The following is a 24,896-nucleotide window of genomic DNA, read 5'->3' as shown; positions in this document are numbered from 1 at the left end:
TGAATACCAGTTCTGGAAACCACAGGAGGGGAGAGTGCTCTTGTGCTTAGTTTCTGCCTGAGGGTTTCCCAAAGGTATCTGCCACTATGAGAACAGGGTTTTGGGCTAGATGGGCCTCTTCCAGCAGGCTCGTCTTATGTTCTTACATTCTTTGAGTCTACTCATGTCTGGCTTCATCAATTCATATGTTCTAGGAGTCTCTTCCTGTACCACAAATGTACATGCCATCTATTCATTGACTTTCCTGTTTGTGTGTAACTGTTCCCCCCACCCCGGGTTTGTTTTGCCTATGTGGCTGTATCACTCACCTCACAGAGTGTTTGTTGTGGGGGAGGAAGGGAAAGGAGAATGTTAGCTGCTTTGAGACTCCTTAAAGGGAGTGAAAGGCGGGATATCAAATCCAAACTCTTCTTCTCTTCTTCTTCATTGTATGTTTCGAGGTGGAGAACCTTAAACCTCACATTGGAGCTTAATGTGGCCCTCCAAGCCTCTCTACCTGCCCCCCAGGACTCCTTACAGACCACACACCCTCTCTAGACACACATCTTGAGTGGTTTCTTCCCTGGCTGGAATTTGTTGTACAGCAGTACCTCAGGTTAAGTACTCAATTCGTTCTGGAGGTCTGTTCTTAACCTGAAACTGTTCTTAACCTGAAGCACCACTTTAGCTAATGGGGCCTCCTGCTGCCGCCGCGCTGCTGGAGCATGATTTCTGTTCTCATCCTGAAGCAAAGTTCTTAACTCAAAGTACTATTTCTGGGTTAGCAGAGTGTGTAACCTGAAGCGTATGTAACCTGAAGCGTATGTAACCCGAGGTACCACTGTATAGTGCCTATTGCTTCCCTGGATGGAGGGTTCAAAGATTGTGGGAGTGTAGAAATTTACACTCAATGGTCCATCCACTTTGGCCTCTGGCCCCACCCAGCAGCACTATTTTAACCTCAGAAGATTGCCCAGGTGGGAATGCGTCCCTCAGGGTTGAACAGGTTTCCCATTCTGGTGTGTGTGTGTGTGTGTGTAATATCATTAGGGCATTCAAGTGGCACCATGGCTAGCATATCCATAGTCTAGATCAGGACAAGGTAAATATTGCTTTGGTGTCTTTATACTACATTAACTTGCCTTGTTTGTATATTTGCAGTTAATAAGCTCTCATCTCATGGAGAGGGCAACCATCAGATGCTTAATTTATGCTCTGCAGTTGCTGAGAGCATCAGGCCAGGGCTTTCGAAACGCGTTTCCTCTGGCATTTGACATTTTGAAGGAAGTAAAAAATGGGCTAAACAAATGGTGAAATCTTTCAGTCATTCAATAATTTAGATTTTATTGAATGTGTTCCCTTCTCTCCTCTGACACTTTGGTCTTGCTAATTAGGACAAATAAGAAGGGTTTGCTGTGAGCAAGGATAATAACCGGCGAGGCCCCCCATTTATTAAGTCACTTTCTGTGGGTGGAGAATTGATTGGTGGCTGTGAGTGGCATGCTGCCTAGACCTGCAGCGACTTGGAGGAGTCATTATGATCCGCAGAAGGGCCCTAGCTAGAGATTTGTATTGATAAGGTGTCAGTTGTTTTGCATTGGTCCTCCTAGAGAATTAACCCCTCTCACTTTCTCTCTCCACCCAGTGCTGAATTATCACCTCCTCAATATGCTCTGAGTTCACGCATAGTATGAACCAACACCAGGAGATCCAGGAACTCCCAAATAAGGGATTGCAGTCTTAGTGCAGTCTGAATGGCATTCTCAGAATCAAAGTGAACCTGGTCATTTTGAGTGGCAACCTACGCCAGGCAGAAAAGGCTTTCATTGTAGAGATGTTGGTAGAACAAGTCCTCTATTTGCAGCCATCAGTTTTATGGCCTTGCTATGCCAATGATGGTTTTCAGTTAAGTGCAGAAAACTAGGGAAAGGCACCTTTTGCTACCAATTCTTCCTGCACATCTAAGAAGATTAGTGAGTCAATGAGAACCAAAGCTACAAAACATAGTATTTCAGGGGGTGTGCAACTACATTCAGAACAGGTTGTAAACTCCAAACCTGTGTCAGCCAATCCGTCTACCAGCAGTACAGTACTACCTCTGTTTTGTTTTACGTTTCAGCTTGCTCACCACCCAGTCCTTCATAGCTACCAAACAGCAGCTTAGCCTTTTAACTGCCTCCCTAGGAGCAGATGAAAATGAGAAATAAGTTTCAGTTAACCTGGGGAGAGAGGTTGGGAATGCTACACGCCAAGGCTATAATGTATTCTTCCAATGGCAAGAACACATTCTAACAGTTAAAATGCAATGTATCGCTGATTCCATGAAGGCTAGAAACTTTATAGATCTAGAAGCTACTGTAGATATCTAGGAGAGAGAGTGTGTGTGTGTACCTTTAAGACTCTGTCTTGTTAGTCACTGTAACAAATACATGGTTTTCATTATTAACAGCATCCTTCCAGTATCTAGAGCAAACTTGTCCAAATTACTGTTTGGTGCTTTAAAAATCTCTCCACTTTTATGTATATATACTCAGTCCAATGAAACAAACATCACAGTCCCTCAATGTTATGAATAGAATGGGAGGTGGTATGAATGAGAATCCAGGTATCGAGAATGGAGAAGCAGCAGTGGGCATTTGGGTTATTCAGAACACTATGATTGCTAGGTGCCTTTACATATTTATTTTTATGTATTTATTATTTTCTTACATGCGTATCCCACCTTTCTTCCACCATGGAACCCAAGGGGGTTCCCAGGCAATCACCCATCCAGGCGCTGATCATGCTCCGTTCTCCTTAGCTTCAGCAAGATGGCGACCTCCTGAGACTTCACACCATCCTGAGGAACCATATGCCTCAGGTCTTTATTCATTCAACTCCATTTTGCCAGGGCTGAGCAGCCCCAGAATCTTTATTGTTGAATCAAATACAATAAATTCCCTTGCACACCTGAGACTGAAGGAAGACTTTCCAGGTCATGTCAACCAGGAGAACTTAAGCCCTGTCTCACAAGAAATCACCACTGACTCTGCTCTACAATGTAGGCCAGCCTCCCCCAACATGGTACCCTCCATATGTAGTTGCGTGGATGCCAGCTCCCAGCATCTCTGACCATTGGCCATGTTGGCTGGAGCCAGCGGGACCTGTTCTTCAAAGCAGCTGGAGAACACCAAGTTGGCAAAGCCTGATTTAGGCAAACTGCACACAAATGGTGTAAAAAGTCCTGCTCTTTTAAAGAAAAGCACCATTTGGATGCTGTGGTTTTGATCAGAGAAGTGTTTTGGAAAGGGAGTGCTTATTTCTTTCCCTGCTGGCCATTTTCCCATTCAAAACCACCCCCCTGCAGCTGCCAACAGATGGGTGTTTACCCTTGCATCTTAACCATGTTATTTAGCTTAACAATGAATCTGGCATGGACTTAATAGAAATGATCTTCCTTGGCATCCTGCCTACTTTTTTAATTTTTTTGCATTTCTTGCACTGCAATAAATGTGTTTCTCTTTTGAGTACCACTCATCTCTTCCCCAGGAAATTCCCTCCTGGGGTTGGCCACGTCCAAAGCACCAAGGAAAGCTATTCATTATCCACAATTTTATTTAATATTACTGGCTTCTGGAATATGCTCAAGTATGGCATGAGAAATGCCAGACACTGTCCATAAATGAGTCATTTATTCCTGTGTGTCTGTGGCCTTGCAAATGGAAAGAGAAGGCTGTATACCTTTTTTAGCCCCTTAGCCTCCATTTACAGTTTTGCAGAACTCTGGAATTCGTAGCCCACCTATCCTTAGCCCCAGATATACTGTGGGAAATTCACCCAAGCCGGCCACAGTGACAAATATTCTAGCTTTACCACTGGCTAGAACTTAAGCCAATTTGATCATAGGTTCAAGGTTCTAGACTGCTTAATATCGAAAAATAGTGATTCTGACTCTTAAGGATGCCTCTGGATTCTTGTAAATACAAGCTAGCAAATACACCCTTCATATATTCAGAGACATGTCCCATGTGTTCAAAGGACTCAGCCTACTCAATGAAAAGAGCCTCCAAGGTTTAGACTTGCTGAACCATGTCCCCCTTGCATTCAGATTTACTTCTTTTGGTTGCCTTTGCTGAGTCGTTGGGGAGAGGCAATTTGTAGTTAGACAGTGGCCTTGTATCTCAATCAAATTTCCAGTGGATGGATGAATTTTGCTTTATGTTTGAGGCCTAATCTGCCTCCCTTCCCAATCAAATTAGTTGATGAGATGATTCTGCTGGGGTGGGGTGGGGGGAATGGTGATCTCCACTGTGTGCTCCACCTAATCTTAAGACCCAAGAGGGTCTGTAGGAAAGTGGGTGGTCTTCTAGATACTGTATTTGGGGCTTAAGTCATTTAAGTCTTTAAACACCAATGTGAGCATTACAATTACCTGTGGTGTCCATTCTCAGCGGTGCACTCAGGGAAGCACGTTGAGGCAGAGGCCCAGGACTCCACTTGGGAGAATGAGTAAGAAAACCCCCAGATGTGGCAGGGGCGGCTTACCATATACCACATTTTGAAATAAGGAGATACACATTATCATCTAAAGTGAGGGTAGACAATGTCGTGCTCCCCCCCCCCCCCGCATCTGTTTTCGTACTACAACTCCCATAATCCTTGATCATTGGTCATGCTGTCTGTGGTCAATGGGAGTTGTAGCCCCACAACATTTAGAAGGCTACAGGTTTCCCATGCCTAATGTACATGGTTCCGCCCTCCAGATTTCTCTTCAACACACACATTTTTCATGAGGGTTTGGCTTAATCCCTTAATCTGCATCCACAGACGTAACCATCCATATTTAAGAACACAGAATTTAAAAAGCATCTGTTCATATTCATCTCATCCATTGCTACTGTTTTCTCTCTCCACCCCACCCCCACTTCCTGTTTAAATGGTAAGTACCACCCTGGGAGCAGTCAGCTGTTGTTGTTTTCCTTACAAAATGCTATAAATCTCCATTAATGTGTTTGAGTTGGAAACTTAAATGTGTTCTGCACATGCTCAGAGGCATATGTTTCTTTATTGCTTTAACAGTTCTGAGGCTAAACTCTCTTGCACTGGAAGTAAATCTCACATTAAGCCCTTGATATAGTTGCCTTCCTAACCACTACAGATTGGTATAGACAGATAAGAGTCCTTAAAGGTTGCCAGGGATCAGGTTGAGCCAAAGTGATCAGAATGTACCACTGGGAACCGTTTGCGATGCCAGAGCTGAGGCGTGCAGCAGCACTTTTGAAGCACATCTCTCCCACAAAGAATTATTGAAACCATAAGTGGTTAGAGGTGCTGGGAATTGTAGCCCTTTAGGGGGTAAAACTATGGTTCCCATGATTCTTTGAAGGAATGTTATTTAAATGTGCCTTAAATGTAAGGTGGATGCAGACTCAGAGCAAAATTCTATTCCTGCTTACTCAGAAGTCCCAGTGGAGTCACATCTACACCATACATTTAAAGTATGTTTAAAGCACATGATTATTTGAGGGAAGCCATCTGCTTTTAATGTATGATGGGTGTAACCTAAGTTACATGGGGCTTCCCCCCAATTATTTTCTTCCAAAATAAATCACCCTGGACATTTTATTGAAGGGTGGTGTTAAAATGCATTAGATAGATACGTGTGCATACAAGGGGCCATAGCTGATGTGTTGCATGCAGAAGATTCCAGGTTCAATCCCTGTTATCTCCAGATAGGACTGAGGGAGACTCTTGTTTGAAACCTTGGACAGAGCCATAGCTGTGGAGGTGGGGGGGGGGGGGAAATAGCTGGGTCCCCCCACATGAAGCCTCCAGAGGGGTGTCACTGAGGCTCCCAGCCAATGTGTGTGTATACACAAATGCATGTGGAGGGATGCCAAACTGGGTTTTTTGACCAGGGTGAAATAAAGCCTAGTTTTGCCCCTGCCTTGGAGATCAGCTCCCAATCAGAACAGACAATATCAAACTAGATGGACCAATGGTCTGAGCTGCTTCCTATGTTTATCTAAATTCCTAGGCTCCGAATGTGCTGACACCCTATTTTTCCTTCCAACCATATGTCTGTTGCATCTGGCTCTGGTTGAGAGATCTTGAAGTTCTAGTAAATAAATAAGTAAAGTAGATCTGACAGGCCCGAAGTCTGCCCATCCTTAAGTCTAGGAGAAAAGTGAGGATGCAAGCATTGTGAAACCTTATGGAGAAAATCTTGGTGATGCAGCAGTGCAGCGCTGAGGGACTGGCCACTCTAGGACTTTCATGAAGCTGCTGCTTTATGGTAAAAACTTCAGAGGTATCTTAAAGGGCCATTTGTTGTCATTAGGCATAAGCAAAAGCAGAGAGAAAATTCTGCATGTGTGCTACTGAGTAACAACTGAAGGTAACTGAAATTGACATTTTATCATGAGATAGATACTCAGGCACTGTTAACTCCTGTAGTCACTCTCAGCCTATTATTTTATTGGTTTGTTTTCTTACATTAACCTCCAACTTTCCCTCCAGCAGATCTCAGAAGAGCATAGTTTGCACAACACCATTTTGTCCTCACACCAACCCTCTGCAGTAGGTTAGGCTTCTTCTGCCGCCTAAGGCGACTGCTTTACTCTGCCTAATGGCAGGGCCAGCCCTGCTGCAACCTCAACTGTTAAGCGAGAGGGTTTATTGAGGCAGTTTCTTAACCACAGGGGGAGAAACCTTAAAACAAATAAATGCATTCTCATTTATGAGAACATTTGAATATTTGTGCGAGGCTTTTTGCCCTGCTTTGCCAAGAAATTTCTCTTGAATAACATGCTGTCACACTGCATAGAGTGGAATTTTGCCTCAAAAGAAAGTCCCACTTCAGTGGGATTTACTCTCGTGTAGATGTGTAAATAGAAATGCAGCGCAAATTGTAAAGCAGATGCCTGCTTGACTACCTAGATACTTACAGAATAGATTTCAACTGGTTTTGGGGGGGGGGGGCGAATGAGCAGGAATGTGTGTTTGTTTATGTGGTTTTGATTCCGTAGTGTGGTTTCCAAAGTAAAATTCCTTGATCATATGTGTCTGCTGTGGGAGCGCGCTTGAAACAAAAAACAACAACACTGCCTACGTTTTATTTATTTTCTCACCGACGTGCAAGAAGACGCCTTCCTTGCAGCAGTTTCTCCTTCCACAAACGTGGGTCTTCTTCTTCTTATCCTATCCTTCGCCATACATTTTTATGGGGATGGAATTGGGGTGGGTGGCGGGAGGGGTGGGGAAGAGCGCACGAGAAATGAAACAGGGTTTATCTGCAGCGAAGGGGGAAACGTGTATCAGACCATCTTAGAACGTCGTTAATAAAAAAATAGTCCTTGGATGCAGAAGCCCATCATGATAATTGTCTAATCTTGCTGAATGAAATCTTACGAATGGAGGATTCGGAATCTCAAAAGCTCCCTGTCTTGTTCAGAATCACAACCAACATTCCATCCGCCCACTCTTCCAACCCCCCCCTCCCCCGCGTCACAACCTACCCCCGGAATAATAGAACAGTTTCTTCCATCTATAATGGCTGCCTGGTCGTCCTCACCGCACCCTCCCCCTGCCTCGACTTGTGTAGTCTTCGATTCCTGCGCCATTTTGAGCTCCTACTCCCCTCCCCCCTCACTCCGATCTCCTAGAGTCCAACAACGCTCTCCCCCCCCCCCGCCCTTCCTCTCCCGGATCTCAGTGTGTTACTTTGGCCCACAAATGCGACTTGAATGCCTCCCAAAATCCTGCCATGTTAGGGGAAATACCGGTGACTTAGCAGAGACGTAATATGATTTATTTGTGTATGTGTGTGTTAACATTGTGCATGTCACACTCACGGCCGGCGATCCCTCTTCTCTGACCGCTTGCCATTCGCAACCCAGCGAAGCTCGCCGCCTCCGCCGCCAACCCCGCCCCAAGCCACCCACTTTTAAGATGGGGTTTGCTTTAAAAAATAAAATAAAATTAGGGCTAAGAAATAAAGGTCCTTAGTAGTTGAAGAGCCATAGGCTCAACCAATCGTTAATTCCGAATCCAAAAGGCAGACAGAAGGAAAGAGATATTTTTTTAAATGTATCTTTAGGAAGGAAATAGATTTAATCTCGTGCAAAACCTCTGTTTGCTCTCGTGGCTTTTATTTCGTCTATGTACGTGGGGAGCTTGAATTAGTCGATTGAATAGCCTTCTCTGCATAGGAAATTTCCTGTTTTCACGTCTTAATTTTTTTCTCCGTTCCTCTCTGCGTGCCCCTAAGTTTGGAACATCCCTTTCATTGCTAAAAATCTGGAGAACAGACGCCTGATTCTCCTCTCGAGGTGACGTGTAAAAACCAATGCAAAGAGATTCTAAAATCTCTGCGCCCACCTATTGAATTATTTCTTCTCTCTCTTTCTCTCCTTCCCCTTATTCCGAGACATTGCGGATAAGGGGCTTTTTCTGTTCTTTTTTCTTTTTTTACAACGGAGGGGTGACCTAATTTAGCAAAAAAAGGGGGGACCTAGAAACTTTGGGCATTACTGATATTTTGTAATAATAATAATTGCAACAACAATAATAATCTTTTTGCTTGCAAATTGTGCCCCTTACTTTCCATTCCCTTTCTGGTTTATGCTGGGTCAGTTAAGTAGATGCTTTTAAAATAAAAATAGTCCTGCTCAGGGTGGCCCCCCCCCGCACCTCCCAAGAACAAATCATATATTAACACGCATCAACTGAAATATTTCCAAAGTGAGCTGTTTTGTTGGGTATTTTTTTAGCATTATAAATATTCTAAAGGATCTCTGCTGCGCATACTACATATTTTAAAATGTTAATAAAAAGAGAAAAGAACGTGATTTTTTAAAAGTCAGCAACAGCTTTTTAAGCCTTTGAAAATGTTTAAAACAGCTTTTTGAAAATGTTTAAAACAGCTTTTTAAGCCTTTGAAAATATTTATACTCCTCAGCGGCTATCGCCACTAATTCTTGTTATGTAAACGAAGGCTAATAGAAATAAAACCCCAAAGAATTTAAAGGGAGGAAAACGAAATACGGTCTCCTGCTTTTTTTTAAAAAAAAAGGTGAATGTAAAACAGGAATGCAGCGTTTAATACTATAAAGCCATTTATTTAATCTATGAAAATAATGTACAATAAATAATTTGCATTTTACTATTAAAGCATTTGAATAAATAATCTACCTCTAAAACATAAAAAGAAGGGACAAAACCTCCATCGCTCTTGTTCTTTTTAATTTTTTTCCTTCTTCCTATTTTGTTCTTTAAATTAATAAATCTAAACGTCTTGCTTTGTTTCCTGAGAAGTTCACTTTTTTAAGAAAAATGGACAGACATTTTCTTCTTGAGTCGAGGATTTCTAATGCAAGCTTTCTGGGAAAGGGTGAAATATCTAAAGATATTTAAAAGGCCAGACTTCATTTTTCTCCTTTGATAAATATCTCCTTAAGCGTGGCACCCCTTTATTCTTGTCCGAATAAAAATATATATACGAGATAGAAATACCTGAATTCAGTCAGAACATAGATTCCTTTAAAAGAAAGTGGCAGAAATATTTCTTAGGTTCGGGTCCACTAGAGACTCACAAACCTCTTTCGAAATAAATGCTTTTTCAATGGGGGGGGGCTGTGATCAGGCGTGGGGTGGGGGAGCGTACTTTCGGTTTCCATGGCATGGGGAGCTGTTGGCGTGTGCATGCCTGTGTATATTTATAGGGGCATATAACCCAAGGCAGATAAGGAATGTCGGAGGGTGTTTACTGGAAATTCAAATGTGGCAGATCGAGAGTACAAAGTGTGCTTGTAAAAAAGTCCAGATCTTCGACGGAGAAGCTGACAGGGCTGTCTAAGAACCCCTGGAAGCTGGGAGAAAGCCCTTCTGAGGTCTGTGGGCAGGAATCCACAGAGAAAATATTCAGGTCTGGTGGCAACAAAGGAGACTTCTGGCTTTCCAGGAAGGCATTGTCCAGGGAGGAAGAGGAAGAGGAGGAAGAGCGGGCGCCAGCTGTCCCATTTGGCTCTGCGTTGGGGGCGCTCTCCTCGGCGGGTGTCAGGTAGCCAGCGGGGGGCCTCGGCGGCTCTCTGCTGCTGCGGGCAGGGTAAGGACAAGGGATCTCCAGGACGTCTCCAAATGGAGAGCTGCCCTCCTCCTCTTCCTCCTCCTCCACCTCTTCGCTGCCTTGATCCAAGCTGGCGTCCCCCTCGGGGATTTCCTTATGCTGCGTTTGTCGCTTGTGCTTCATCCGTCGGTTTTGGAACCAGACCTTCACTTGTCTTTCCGTCAGGTCCAGCAAAGCCGCGATCTCCACCCGGCGGGGTCTGCAGAGGTACTTGTTGAAATGGAACTCCTTCTCCAGCTCCAGCAGCTGCGTGTTGGTGTAAGCCGTCCTCAGCCGTCGAGAGCCGCTGCCGCTGTTGTCTAACAAACCCTGGACGTCTTGGACGCAGAAAGAAGAAGAAGACAGTTTTAAAAATGAAAACGAGACGAAATAAAGCCATTAAAAATAATAGCTGGATGAAGAAGCGTTCCTCCTAAGTGGGGTCTGCCCACGTGCGCTTTTTTTTTTTAGATTGAGGCAAGGGCGTGCGTGGGAACCCCTTGGAAATTATAGGGAAATTTTACAAAGTTGTATGCATCTCAGTCAAAAGTCTTACACACACCCACACCCCTTACACATAAGTAACAGTGGAAACCAGCGCTGGGAAACTTCCTTAAGGTCCTACAAAGAACAGAGTGCGGGGGCAGGGCAGGGGGAGGGGGGGAGGGATGGTGCATTTTTGGAGGGAGGCTCAATGGGAAGAATTCCCCGCACGCTCACTCTGGGATGGAGAAATCAGTATTCAAGACACGCTTGTGGAAGTCTCCCTAAGACATCTTCAAGCCTCTCCTCCATCGATTGCAAGAGACGACGTCAGTTTCCTGCCTTCCGTCTTCCCCATCTACCCTCTTGCCTAGGAAGGGGACCTTTCATAATGGGATGGCCAAGCCTTCTTAGCGGGGAAAATAGGAAAGGGGAACACAAAAGGGGACGAGAGAGAGCGAAAGAACCGAGGGGATCTGTCTTTATCCACACAGCCCGGAAAACAGGGGATCCAAGGAGCTAAGACCGTGTTCCCCTCCCAACAACCTCGTTGCTTCTCTCCCAATGGAGTCCCAAGGATGTCCATCCCAACCACAAATCCAGGATGTATGCAGGTGGGGCGTGGGAGGGTGAGGACCCTGAAGGAAAGGAATGAGCTCCTTTCCTCCTAAGCTTGGTGGCTAGCTAGGGTGACCCCACCGCGATGCTGTCAGGGCATGGCTTGTAAAGCAGAGGTCCAGGCCCCCCGCTCCGCAGAAGGAGGCTTATCACATTTTGAGTGCCATCCACCCCAACTGTTAGACCATGTAGTCCAGAATTTACAATTTACGTAATTGCACCCTCTTGAGATCCTACGGGACTTAACCGAGTTGGTGGGACAGAAATGTTGAAATGGAAGACTCTCGCATCTGCAGGGTAAATTGACAGGGTGCCCTGCAAATTACCAATCTATGGAATAGGGGTGGTTTAAAAAGGACTATATTCCCCGCTCCTTTCCTCTGATGTCTTCTTTCCAACCATATTTCTTCTAATCTTGACATAAAAAACAGCTTATATAAAATATAACCCCTCTCCCCCCAAAAAGCGAATTATATTCTGTATTGTCCACCGTTTCCCACTGGAAGCCAGAGCATAAACAAGACGCCCAGAGGGCCAGAAATGAATACCAGTTCGGAGAGGCTGTGTGGATTTTTATTTTAACTTGTTCTAGAGATTTGCTAGAAGAGGATAAGAAAGAAATAGAGAGAAAGAGAAAGAGAGAGAGAATGATTCTCCCTGCTATTTCAATCATTTCTTCTGCTTGGAGTTGGTTTAGGATTAAGGGAGGCGAGAAGAGCATTGCCTCTGTTTCCCAGCAGCGAGCACATTTTAGATAGTAGGATTTTTGTCCTGTTCAGTCAACTCCGTCAGTCCCCCCCCCCCGACACCCCAATTTCCCCCCTTCGTCGTCTACAGACCTGCAGGAGAACCCGCGGCAGATCCGGGCAAAGAGGAGGAGGAGGAGGAAGGAGAAGCAGCAGCAGCAGCAGCAGGGACCTGGCTGGCTTTCTTGAAGGATTTCTTCTCCTTCATCCAGGGGAATTCTCCTGCCAGGGAAGGAGGCTGGAGCGCGGGTCTCTGGGCCTGCCCATGTCTTGGTCTCTTTTGGCTCCTTGGCGTAGGCTGGTTGCTGGATGAAGGATCCAAGCCGAGGAGGGCTTGTTCTAAAGGAGGAGGAATTAACGTCGGTGGTTCCTTGATTGATGAAGTTTGAAATGTCTCCAGGACAGCGGGAAGGGACGTCAGACACTCCGCTAGCGATGGCTGGCTGTTTATGAAGCCTATCTCCCTCTCAAATTCAAAATTCATGGCTTTTTCCAGGGGCCCAGTGCAAAAAAAGGGAGGGGGAAAGAGGGGGGGGGACGCGGGTGGATGGGAGGGGAAGGAACGGTTGATCTTAAAGGCCCTTCCAATATTTTATATCGCTTTAGTATTAGTATTATTTGCAGTCTCCTCCCCCTCCCTCCCCCGTTTTTTTAATTTTAAAAAATCTTATATTGCTGATAATACAGGCGTATGGGGACCTTGCTCTATTAAACTGACGAGCAGGGATAAATTGCAGCCAATCCTGGTCATGTGACCTGGCTCGCCCAATAGCAGGGCCAGCCCGGTTGAAAACAGAAAGTATTTTTATTTAATAGCTAATAATAATAACAATAATAACAACAATAAAAATAAAAATAATGAGAATAAAAATAATGGCAGCTTACCTATCCTTGGGAGAATGCCTCTGATTTTCCCCTTTTGCCAACAAATGCTAAAGTGAGTGTTAAGGAAGATATTGCTAAAGGGCTGAGGAGGCAACTGTGGGGTTGATGGTGGTGGTTGTTACAGTTTGCCTTATTGCCTCGTCTCTGTCTGGTTGATTGAATCGTTGATTTTAGTTCAGTCCAGGGGGGAGGAATTAGAAAAGAAGAGACAGACACCAGGGATGAAGTAAAAATCACCCAGGTAGAAGCCGAAAACTTATAATTTACAACCAGCCCAGCACTGAAACCCAAGGAAAGAAAAACGAGTGGATTAGCAAACTCGAATCTGTTTGGATTTGCATATATATATATATATATCACATTATAAACACTGCTGGAGAATATCAGGTTAGTGTGAAAGGATGTTGGAAAGACTTATTTCTAGAAGCTGTCCTCTTCTAAAACCTATGAGATCAGTTGGGATTGAATAGGCGATAGTGGAAACAGTTGTTAATGAGTTTATTAGTCCAAAGTTTTCTTTAAAAGTAGGGGGGGGAACCTAATGTATCTCCCCACCTTGGCTGAGTTATATGCACCCAGAGACCATAAACTCAAGGAGTTAATTTTTTTAAAAAAAAGTTAATAATATATAATGTCCTTTTTTTAAAAAAAGAAAGTTCCACGCAAACTGTGAGAGTAAAAGAGCAGAGAGTGAGGGGGAGAGAAAGAAACGATCAATCTTTCTCCACCAAAGACTTCTGACAGCCCGGGCTTCGCTAACGTCCTAAAGAATTTGGACGTTCATCAGAATTCCTAAGTGAAGATTTATTCATAGATTTGGGCCTGCTTGGTAAAGGTACAAAATCAGAAAGTTTTGAGTCTGGAGGGGGGGAAAGTTGAAAGAGTGAGAAAGAGATAAAAACGAATCAAAAGGGAATTCTGAGAACCTTAGAATGTTTCTTTGAGATTGTTTATTCAAGCTACATTTATCCCCTTCCACAGACTTTCTAGAAAGTAAGGCTAGGAAACTACACTGAGGAGTGAAGAAAAGCTTGGCAACTTTTGTCCGCTCAAACATCTGTGTGGGTGGCATTGTACAAAAACCCTAAATCTGGAGGAAATTGAGGTTAAGGAAATGTGAGAACACCCCCAAAATCTATGCATGCAGATTCATGAAGTGCTCTGAAATTTACTGTAGTACTACTATGAGTCCCAGTTCTATCTGTTTTTGTTACAAACATTTGAGAACTGTGTTATCTGCTGCAATCAAGAAAGGAACATTAAGAAGGTGCTGGAAAATATATGATTAAAAAAAAACATGTTTTGATGTGATTTGATTTGGTGGTCTTGCTGCTAGTAGTGGGAATATGGATGAAGCGCATTTTTTTGTTTCTGCTTTTCTCTCTGCCCATTCCTTGCAAGATTTTGTGTAAAATGTGTGCAGTCAGGCTCATCCTATCACAGTTCTGCTGCTAGTAAAATAGTATGTTCCTATCTGAAGCATGCTCAACCTTTCAGAGTAGTTTTATAACTTTTTTAATCCATAGTTCTCCCTAACACTCAAAGGAAGAGAATAATAGTGTTCTAATACATTTTACCAACATGTGTAAAACTTTGGAAAGATTCTATTCCTACCATAAGATTTTGTTCCATAATCTTAAAAAAGTGGAGAGCGCAGATGGTTTAAAATGGAGTGGACCACTTTTATTAGTTTACAAGGAGATTGGGGTGTGGTGAGAGAATATGGGGGAAACGGAGACAGGTTGTTTGAAATGCAATTACTTTTAAATGCTTGAGTTAAGCATACACAACCCACCACTGGAATTCTACTTTCTGTTCCATTTCCCAGGCCAAGAGCATCAGATTTCCACAGGAAATCCATCTGACTAATCAGATTTCACTTGGCTGCATTTGCACTGCCAATCCTTCAATGCTGTCAATTGCTGACATCAGTTAAATGCCCTGAATGCTTCGGTCCATATGGACTTCACCCACAGCATCACAGCGTCATGGGTTTTGTAGTCTTGCAGCTTTCTAAATGGACTGCAGACTACATGCACAAATGTTTCAGACATAGACATAAAGATGGATTGGTACCATGTGGTTAAAATACCACAAGCACTTGCCCTTTGCACGTGTCAGTTTTGTGAATGAGAACGAACATGGTTTGGATTGAAGGGTTTATTGTGAGGGTTTGTGTTTTAAGGAATGCACAAATATGGCAAGTGTAGTGATGACTTGGCTGCAAAAATTTATATACAGATGAGTACAGCGGATTCACTCAAAGCATTGCTTTTGGAATGGCAATTCTAGTGTGTGTCCCCCCTCACACACATATTATTGACTCTGTTTTAATAGTCAAGTTTTGAGGTGAATCCAGGCGTATTCTTTTTCAGTGGAACTCAGAATCCATCTGAAGAACATATCAGAAAAAAAATGTACAAGAGAGCATGTTTGGGAGGGGGTACTTCAAACTGCAGATGTATTGCTGTGACATGACCTTTCCTATGCATTCCCAAAAGCAGAGGCCTATTAGAACCTGGTGATAAATTAAACCTCAATTAAACTGGAGGTATGGGAACTTCATGTTGCAATCCTATACCACTGACCTGGGTATAAGCCACATTTAACTCATGGGACTTAGTTCTGAGTAGAAATATATAGGACTACACTGCTAAAGAGCTATTTCCAATGTATGTATGTTTTTAAGAGGCTTCCTGATTTGATGCATTCCCTAGTCAAGCATGCCTTGAGAACATGTGTCTCTCCCAAGCAAAAGACTTTTGAGAAACGAAAACAAACCTCATACTTACAGCGTATTAAAGCCAAATCAATATGATTTTAGTGGAATTCCCTTTATTTGGTGGTAGTAGCAGCACTACTACAAAACAAAAATGAGTGCTATTACTTCTTTAAATTTATTTATGGAGATAGTGTGCAAGGAACTGGGCCCTTTGGCTGGCATTACACAAACTTATTTTAAAACTATTTGAGGAAACCTTTTCACACAGGACTGAATAACAAAGATGCCAATATTTTGGCTCAGTTATATCATCCATAAAATCACATTCAGGGGAATGGGAGGAGGCGGCGGCATTACATTCTTGACTATTGTTGTTTGATCAGGTCCCAATCAAAGTTTCCACGCTCTTATGCTTTTAAATTATAGCATCAGATAATATTAAATTACTTATTGCATGGATGAACATAACCCAGCTACAGTCATGGACACAGGGGAAAGAGTGTTTCAGATTTTTTTTCTAACTAAACTGTTATTTATTATTGGTTCAAGGCTAAAATTATCAGTTGAAACTTAATATACGAAACCAAACATAAAACAAAATTAAAATAATCTTTCTTACAAAGCCCTCTGGCATGAAGTTCTTGCCTGCCCATGGATTCAGTCTACCCATTAACTAAATGTAGGGCTACAGACCAACAATGGTTGTATGGAAGGAGAATATTCATTACACATGTGTTGCAATCCACACCCTCCCTTTCTCTAAGGTGGTCCTATTAAAGTAGATAGAACTGCTTGGGGTTTTGTTAGTTGGTATTTGTAAACACAATGAAACTCACCTATGGCATACTACCACAGCAACTTACACCAGATAACCATGAACATAGAACAATATCCAATCATGTAGGAATCATTTCTCGACCCAGAAGCAATTACTCTAATGTAATCCTATAGACATCAGTGAATAGTTTAGACACTGCATCCAGAAATCTCCATGTCTGTGACCTGATTAATATACTTTGTACTCTGGGTCTAGTCTTAAACAGCATCTGTAACATGCACAATAAGGAGCAAACATGACAGCAGCCAGTGGTGAAGTGCTTTCCCCTATAAGGGATCCACGCATCTCCCATCACATATAACTATGCTTACCATGTGAGTTACCCTGTTGAGATGTAAAGCGAATGTTCCAGCAATTGGTGCTAATTCTACACATAAACCGGCCAACTAACATGGCAGGTGCATTTATGTGTGATGGAACACATGGCCAAGGATAGTCCTGTGGGGAAGGGCCATAGCACAGTGGCAGAGCATCTGCCTTGTATGCATAACCTCCCTGGTTCAATCCCCAGCAAATCCAGGTGGGGACATCTGACTGAAACCCTGGAGAGCCACTGCCACTCAATATAGACAATGCTGAGCTGGATGGAACAATGAGTTGACTCAGAATAAGGCAGGTTCCTTTGTACTTATGACCACCGTAGCATCTATTTTGACCGTAGGTAAAGCTGAACTATGCAAACAATTTGGTTCCTTCCCACAATGTCCCTTCCCACAAGGAGCTTACAGAAGTGGCTAGAAGTGCTGAAAAGGAGCCCTGGTGATAATCCAGTCCATATGATTCCAAATTACAGAAATGACCTCTGTATCTTAAAGTTAGGATACATGGAAAACATCTCACCACCGCAATAGCAACATATGGATCAGGGCTATGAGCATGACAGAAGGGACCATGGCTTAGTGGTAGGGGCTTCATATTCCTTCCATAATCCCTGACATTGTGAACTAACAGTATTTCAGATGGCAGAACTGGAAAAAGGCCTCTCACGAGGTTTGGAGAGGTGCTACCAGTCAGGAAGTCCGTACTGGGCTGGATAGTCTGTGAGTCAATGTGCATTATATATATCCTGGACAAACCTGGTACCACTTTGATAAAACAGGATATGAAAAATCCACAATATCCAATTTATGTCAATATCCAATTATTTCCTAGGGCAGGGATAAGGTACCTGTGGCCTTCCAAATGTTGTGGACTGATAGGAATTACCGTAGCATGTGTGATGGTCAGGGCTGATGGGAACAACATTAGGTGGACCACAAGTTCCCCATTATACCAGAGCAGCAAATGTCTATCACAGAAGCACCAAAATGGTCAGTACCATCTATTAGACCAGCAACCTCCTGTGCCTAAAGAATTTATCTGCACTTGGGTTTCTGGTATAAGTGTAACGCTGCATGGATAGGTCAACCCAAATCCTCAGCAACTGAAGGTCATAGGCCTTGAACAAGTCCCCCTAATTTCTGAAACCCACCACATTGTCCGAATTGCATTCCAGTTCCAAGTCTCCACATCACAAACCCAACTCCAGGGGTTCCAGAAATGAGCGTGCTTCCTCACTCCCCAACTGGGCAGAGTAGAGTCAGGAATCGATTCTCCTTCCTCTTATACAAAGGAAGCCTCCCTTAAGCAAATAGCAAAGGCTCATTCAAGGTGGGGAGGCAGAAAGAACGTGAGGGCACCAGGGGAGTGAGTGACTTTCCTTCTGTACAGCACCGAGCACAGTGTTTTGCATGGAATAAAGGAGGAGCGGTGGTGGTGGGAGCTGCCGGAGAAGGAGCAGCATCAGGGCTGGTCGTCGTAGCAGTAGGAGTAGGTAGCAGACCTTCTTCGCAGTCAGAGAATGGCGGAATCTCTTCCCAAGCCCTGTCCCGAGCTCTCTCTTCCACAAAGCTCTCATTTCGACCTGAATCGCTCTTACAGGCACATAAACGTGACGTTCTAATTTGACAGGCCGTTTACATTCGGTTTCCAACATCATAAAAGTTTTATGGAAACGCGCTGCTTGTAAAAATAAGTTTTCTTAAGGGTTGAGAGCATAAAATACAAATTAGCAGAGCCTTTATCTTATCTCTGTCGCTGTGGCACGTTCCCCTCCCCCCTCTCTTTCCACGGCTGCTGCAGCATCTGCCTTCAACTCCTTTCTTGTTTTATTTAGCGATTTAATTTCACGATAGGTCCCCCCCCCCGCACACACACATACACACACCCGCTCTTAATTTCAGCCAGATAGCCCCGTGTGTGCCTTTTGTTATGATTAATCATTTTCCTTTGTTTTCATTTTAGGCCCAATGGCTGTTTAGTCTGGACGGCACGTGATCGGACCTCTTTGTATCCACAAAAGATGAGGGGTAATTTTAATTGGCGTGAGACTATTTAGAACAAGATTTTCAAAGTGGAAGGGAAAACAGGGCGGGGGGGGGGGAGAGAGACAAGGCGGAGATCGGGGGAGCTGGAGAAGAAATGAACCCCCTAGCGATTAACTTTTTAAGTAAACACAATCATCTAAGAGAAAGTGCTCGGATTTTATAAGCTGTAAAAATAAAGCAGCGACAGTCATAACCTAAGGGAGAAGCGGGAGAGAAGGAAATAGATAAATGTCTTTCTCGTTAATGTCTGAAAAAATTAGAAATGAAACGTGTTGTTCTCTTTTCCACCCCCCTCCCCTATCTGACAGCTCCAAAGCTTTTTTTCTTCTTCTTCTTCTGCCTGTTTTCAAACCCGACCAATGGAACAAGAGCCAATTAAGAACAGAAAGTTTATTCAAGAATTGTTCAACAGACAACCCTTAAGGAAATAAATAAAGTTATCTACTGTAAAGAACAAAGAAAGATGTTTCAAAAAAGAGGAGGAGGGCGTGGTGGTGGAGGAGGAAGAGGAGAAAGGAAGGGTTTAGCTAGTTCTTCTAACTGAGGACTATACAATTACAGTCTGGCTCGGATTTCATGCCTCCAGTAGAACTAAACACATTATTTTAAGTACGAAGGTAACTACTGGCTTTTCCCTAAATTACAATAACTAAAAAAAGAAAGAGAAAAGGAAAAAACTGGTTGTACAATGACAAGGAAAAAACACCATATTCCTTTATAACAAGTAAATACTAAAAAAAAAAAAAAGTACATATTTTTCTTATAAATACATAAATGTTGGGGATAAATAATACAAAACCAACAAAAGGGAAAAAAATAGTTTAAAACTGGCTATAACCAATAAATATATAATATATATATATTTATATATATGAATGTTCACCGGAACACGCGCACACACCCCATTGAAAGACGTCTCCAATGGGTGTCCTTCAAAAAGTTGGTATATATACCCATTAAAATGTAAACTCTAAGTGCAAGAAGGATGCCAGGCCAAAGAGGAAGCGCCAGGAAACACGCCCCCTCCCCAAAGGGCCATTTCCTTCCGCTTCCGTTTGGAGGACATAACAGTTTCTGCTCAAATATACCCTGTTTTCACGTTCAAGAAAAGAGACGCAAAGGAACGCAAGACGCCTTAGAGGTGAGGCTCCCCCGACCCATAGCGAACCCCAAAGAAACGGGGGGAGGCCACCACTTCGCAAGGAAGTAAGGGAGGAAGTAAGGAAGGTCTCTCTATTTTTTTTTCTTCATCATGTCGCCCCCTTGTACATTTTGCACAAAAAAACCCTGTTTTCTTTTTCAAGCCCAGTTTTGCTGTATAAATTAGTTTGCAAAAGGGCACCTCGCTTTTCTCTCCCCCCCCTCCCCCAGCCCTTGGCGGAGGTAGTGGGGATTCAAGAAGAGGAGCATAGGTAGCTCTAAAGAATTGGCAAGGGTGGTGTTTTTAGATAATGGGGCTGTAGGGTGGGCGGAGGAAAGGGGTCAAGGGGGAGGAGAGCCAGCTTAGGAGGGAAAATTCAACAGTTTGTATGTGGTGGAGATGAGTAGGGACTGGAAGACTTCAGGAAGGCCGTTTCCCACTTAACGCCTTAGATTTTTTCTTTTCAAAGAAACCCTTTTGCGGTTAGCTGTGGATTGGGGGGCGGAAGCGACTTCTTTTAAGAAGCATTGGTGTATTCACGATCTACTACGACCACAATTTGTTGTGCATGTTGTATGCTTTCTTTTTTTTACCCTTAAATAAAAGGAAAGAAATTAAACTATCTGTTTCGTTTGATTCTTCCATTCCTCCCCGCCCCCGCAAAATAAATAAATAAAAATCAGCCCCATTTTTTTCTACATTCAAAATATTTGTGTCGAAACCCCAGGACCAAAATTAGTTGAAAATGCAAATTGAGAATGGATGTATTGACTTCAGGAATTGTCCATTTATTTGTCAGGTTTTGAAAAATGTATTGTAAGTGGGGGTTAAATTCACTGGTGAGCGCCCCCCCCCCGCAAGTTCATTGCTGAATGTCAACTGGCCTTGCTGTCTGATATCTATGTATCTAAATGTGTACCTGATTGTCTCTACAACACCTACTTAGTAGTCTAAGATTGTAGATAAATGCATTTCTCTCTCCCCCCATGGGTTTTTATTACAATTTGTGGTGCAATCCTACATACACCTACTCAGAATTCCCAGTGAATTCAATGAGATTTACTTCCAGGTCAGCATATACTGTATAAGAGAGCAGCCTAAATGGTGTTTAGGTCTGGGAAGAGTATTCTTATGGACACAACGCCAAAAAGGAGCAGAAAGTCTGTGAGTTCCATTTCCATGATCTGCAGCAGCATTCTGCCCCCATTGTGTCCATCAACTCCCAACGATTTCAATAAGTGTTATTGCCAAAGCAAACGCTTTGAGGACTGACATCTGTAGGATAATCTTGAGCAACCTATTTTAATCAGTTTCATCTGTATTAAAGGAAAGGAGCTACATCAATTTATACCAATAAATTATTCTGCCGGCTTTTTTATGGTCTGCCTAGGGCATATACACAAGGCCACACATTTTTCATTGGGAGTAACTGGCAGTGACAACATTTGGTATCGTCACTCCACCCACCCATGATCCTGAAAGGGGGAGGGGGAGGCGAGTTCTTTGCCACCCGGGGAGTTACACACCAAAGGGTGGTTTCAAGAGGTGGGCTTGGAGTCCTGGTTTTGTGGCATGCAGGACTCAGTCTTGGGGTTGCTCTGCCGGGGGGGGGGGGTGTTGTGGTGTGAAAGTTTGCTACTGTTGCTTGGCTACAAGCCTTATAAACACACACACACACAACCATAAATGCTCTAGCTTGGAAGTCTTGCTGGTCTCAGTGGAACGTCTTTCCAACTGAGGATGCTTAAAATGTAGATTTACTTGGGAGCAGTAAGAGTAATTCTACAGTAAAAGAACTAGGTTGGGTGAACTACACCACTTCAAACTGCATATGGGGAATTGCATTTTAAAATGCTCCCTCATTTAAGATAGATACACTCCCTGTATGTAGAAATCTAGCACGTCAGGAATATGTGCTAGTTCACTGCAGGCAGGGTTTTGTTTTAAACTTTTTTTGGGGGGGGGCAGGAGCATTTAATAAAAATGATCCACACCCGTCCCTGCAGTTTGAAAAGCTACTGTCCAGAACCCTGCCACCTCAGTCTACCCACTGAAGAAAGAAGATTCCTCCCTGAGAAACCTCGCTGAGTTCACAACATTCGATTTAAGTGATGGCCATCAGCTGGACTTAATTGAAACTAGGGTCCTTTAAGGCCCAGTCAAGGGATCTGCTCCCCCCCCCTTTCCCCCCTTTTTAACACGAGGGCTCACATTCGAAAGTTGCCAAGGACTTTGCGCTGTATGTGCAGAGTGCATTTTCTCCCACCCCCAGGAAACACAAGCCACTCCTCCACACACCCCAGTTCTGAGGATGGGATTGGCCGAAAGGTTCCCAAATCAAATGACGTGACCGGCAGGCGAGCTGCTTGCCCCTAGAAAGCCAACGCCCCCCCCCCCCCATCAACACCGACTCCCGCCTGCTCCTCTTGCAGGGTGTGGGGGACAATAGTAGGCTGGGGCAGAAGGATGGAAGAGGCAGGAGGTAACCCTTCCGATTTGCAGGGCGCATCTAAAGGGTTTCAACACAAATACTTTTTGTTTGTTTGTTCCTTTAAGATAGAGCGAGAGCTCACCAACACAACCAACAAACCGATCCACCCCACCCCCGCCACGTCCCAGTTGTCTGTTAACTCCCACCCCCCACCCGATCTGGCCCCTCCTCATCACAGATGGGTCAGTTTGGGCGCCTCTTGGATTCTACCCTGAGTCGAAGCGTGGTGGGTGGAAAGGTCTGTGTAAGTCGGGTGGGACTCGCAAGGTCCATGGTGCTGGTTGGAGCCCATTTGAGGGGGGCCCCCGTTGTACTCCATGCTGGCTGGCTGGTGATGCTGGAGGGGGTTCAGCCCGTAAAGCGACGGGGCGGAGTTGGGCATGGAGTCCACGTAGTTCCCGCCCACGTACACGGGGCTGCCTTGCATATTGGGGGGCCCGTATCCGCCTCCCCCGTTACCCTGTAAGACGTGCGGGTCGTACTCCGGCGGCGCCGTGTTGGCGTACTTCTGTTGGGTGGGGCAGCTTTTGATGGGGTTTTGGTAGGCAGTGGGCATGGCGTAGGCATTCTGGTGGGGTTTGCTGAAGGAGGGCGGAGACGGGGCGTCGTAGTTCGAGGTCATGGGGTGCAGGGCGCCCAGGAAGCCCGCCGAGGACTGCATGGCTTGCGGGGGGCTCCCCGTCGGGGATGGGCCCCCGGACGAAGAGCCCAAACCTTTCGACTTCTGATCCTTCTTGTACTTCATTCTCCGGTTCTGGAACCAGATCTTGATCTGCCTCTCGCTGAGGTTCAACAGGTTTGCCATCTCCACCCGTCGGGGCCGGCACAGGTATCGGTTGAAATGGAATTCCTTCTCCAGCTCGACGAGCTGGGCGCTGGTGTAGGCCGTGCGGGCTCTCTTGGAAGCCGAGCTGCCCGGAGGGCTTTTCTCGCCGCTGCAGCTTTCTGGAGAGGAGGTCGGGAAATGAAATCAGAGATAATTACTTACATGCAGAAAATTGAATGCACAGGCCTCTTAATAAATCCTCCAACAGGCGAGAAGACTTGCAGCCTCCCCTCCTCCTTCCATTTCCCCCACTCCATAATCATGTCATTTATTAAGAGTTCTGTTCTCCAAAGCTGCCCCCTCGCTTTATGAAAATTTGATCATGTCATGCAGAAAAGGAATCCGAGGCTATTTATTTGGGAGTCGATTATTTTGAAGCAGACCCTTTCAAAGGAAATTACGCCTGGCAAGTGGGCAGTGTTTGGAAAGCAAAATTAATCAGGCGCTCCTGTACACAGGCCTGCAGTGTCAGTGTCCTTGTTATTCTGCGTGATTTAAACAAGCCCACAAAAGCACATGCGCCCTTCTACATACGTGTGTAAGGCGCAAATGTCAGTAGATGCTTGCCAATGAGCTTCTCTATCTCTCTTACACACACACACACTGCTCAGTCTGGTGGGGCAGTGCAAGCTTTCTTTCACTGCAATGGAGGTCTGTGAACTGCCCGCTGGGTTGTGCTCCATGTGTTCCTACAACCAAAACTGGAATTTGGAACCTCTTTCCTACGCCAAACATTGGATAAATAACAGAGTGCTTCTGAGCATGAGCAGAGGGCCTTTTCCCATCACTAACTAAAACCAACATCAGAGATGGGGGGGGGGGGGTAAAAACTTTCAGGGGCAGGATTCATCCTTTTCATACAGACCAGAATCCCAATACATCTCCTTTTTAAAAGGCAAACGCATTCCCGGGAGGGGGGAGTTTTGCATCTGAGTCCAGTGCTGTGGATTGCAGCCTAGCTGAAGGAAGTAAAATCAAGTGTAAATCAGTGGAGCACAGGCCTAGTTCAATGTAGTGGTAGAGTCTTGATGTAATGCAATTACATCAAGTTTTGCAACTGCAGACTGCAGTTTGGAGTGCCGTTTATGATTAATTGCCTTCAAGGAAACACTACAGTGGTGCCTCGGGTTAAGAACTTAATTCATTCTGGAGGTCCGTTCTTAACCTGGAACTGTTCTTAACCTGAGGTACCACTTTAGCTGATGGGGCCTCCCACTGCCGCCGTGCTGTTGCCGCACGATTTCTGTTCTCATCCTGAGGCAAGGTTCTTAAACCGAGGTACTATTTCTGGGTTAGCAGGGTCTGTAACCTGAAGCGTCTGTAACCTGAAGCATCTGTAACCCGAGGTACCACTGTACAGGAAAAAAATGTGTTGCAGGTTCTAGCCCATTCTGCCCATTACTATGCTAGTTCTTGGCATGCATGAAGATTATTTAAGCAAGCAGTTGCAAAAAAATGTACAAAAATCACACATTTTCTGAAGTAGGGCAGTCCATTTTACTACCTCAGAAGTACCACCTCATTCTACTGCATGTGTACTTTTCAACTTTTTTGAGAGAGAACTGCATATAAGATAAATATACCCAAAGATGTCTGTTTCTGTTATTTATATGTGTGTGTGCCTGTACCTCTAAGATATATCTACATGTGTGTATTGTGGTTCATTTCTCATTTAGCAACTTATGTATTGACTACATGATGTTTGTGACATTCACAG

General features: G+C 44.2%; 2 protein-coding genes and 1 long non-coding RNA gene across 10 annotated transcripts in view; 1 reads left to right on the top strand and 2 right to left on the bottom strand.

Moving 5' to 3' along the window:
* The first annotated feature begins 7,064 nt into the window (after positions 1-7,064).
* On the top strand, positions 7,065-10,472 carry LOC310662050. Its single transcript, XR_014504229.1, has 2 exons — positions 7,065-7,137; positions 10,250-10,472. It is a non-coding gene; the product is annotated as an uncharacterized lncRNA (long non-coding RNA).
* HOXB2 (homeobox B2) lies at positions 9,057-12,633 on the bottom strand. The gene is made up of 2 exons (XM_083408756.1): positions 12,004-12,633; positions 9,057-10,401 (listed from the first exon to the last, which is right to left on the bottom strand). Exons 1-2 carry the CDS (start codon positions 12,392-12,394, stop codon positions 9,722-9,724), a joined length of 1,071 nt encoding a protein of 356 aa, XP_083264882.1. The 5' UTR covers positions 12,395-12,633; the 3' UTR covers positions 9,057-9,721.
* A 6,463-nt stretch (positions 12,634-19,096) lies between these two features.
* Positions 19,097-24,896, bottom strand: part of HOXB3 (homeobox B3) — an 85,557-nt gene continuing 79,757 nt past the window's right edge. For all 8 annotated transcript variants that reach the window (XM_083408418.1, XM_083408415.1, XM_083408421.1 and 5 more), the window contains one exon: positions 19,097-23,298. In XM_083408418.1, the coding sequence (XP_083264544.1) occupies positions 22,526-23,298 (773 nt within the window). In that variant the 3' untranslated portion in view covers positions 19,097-22,525. The remainder of the gene's footprint in view (positions 23,299-24,896) is intronic.

This window comes from Podarcis tiliguerta, assembly GCF_965153285.1.
Source record: "Podarcis tiliguerta genome assembly, chromosome: 13".
In the NCBI taxonomy this organism is placed as follows: domain Eukaryota; kingdom Metazoa; phylum Chordata; class Lepidosauria; order Squamata; family Lacertidae; genus Podarcis; species Podarcis tiliguerta.
Note: the sequence above shows the minus strand (reverse complement) of the source record. Positions and strands in the feature narration are given on the sequence as shown.

Bases quoted from the DNA above. Each gene is read 5' to 3' on its own strand.
- HOXB2 (XM_083408756.1), bottom strand. From the start codon at position 12,394: ATGAATTTTGAATTTGAGAGGGAGATAGGCTTCATAAACAGCCAGCCA. The intron at 10,402-12,003 runs GTCTGTAGACGA...TCTGCGTCCAAG, and splicing joins TGCCGCGGGTTCTCCTGCAG to ACGTCCAGGGTTTGTTAGAC.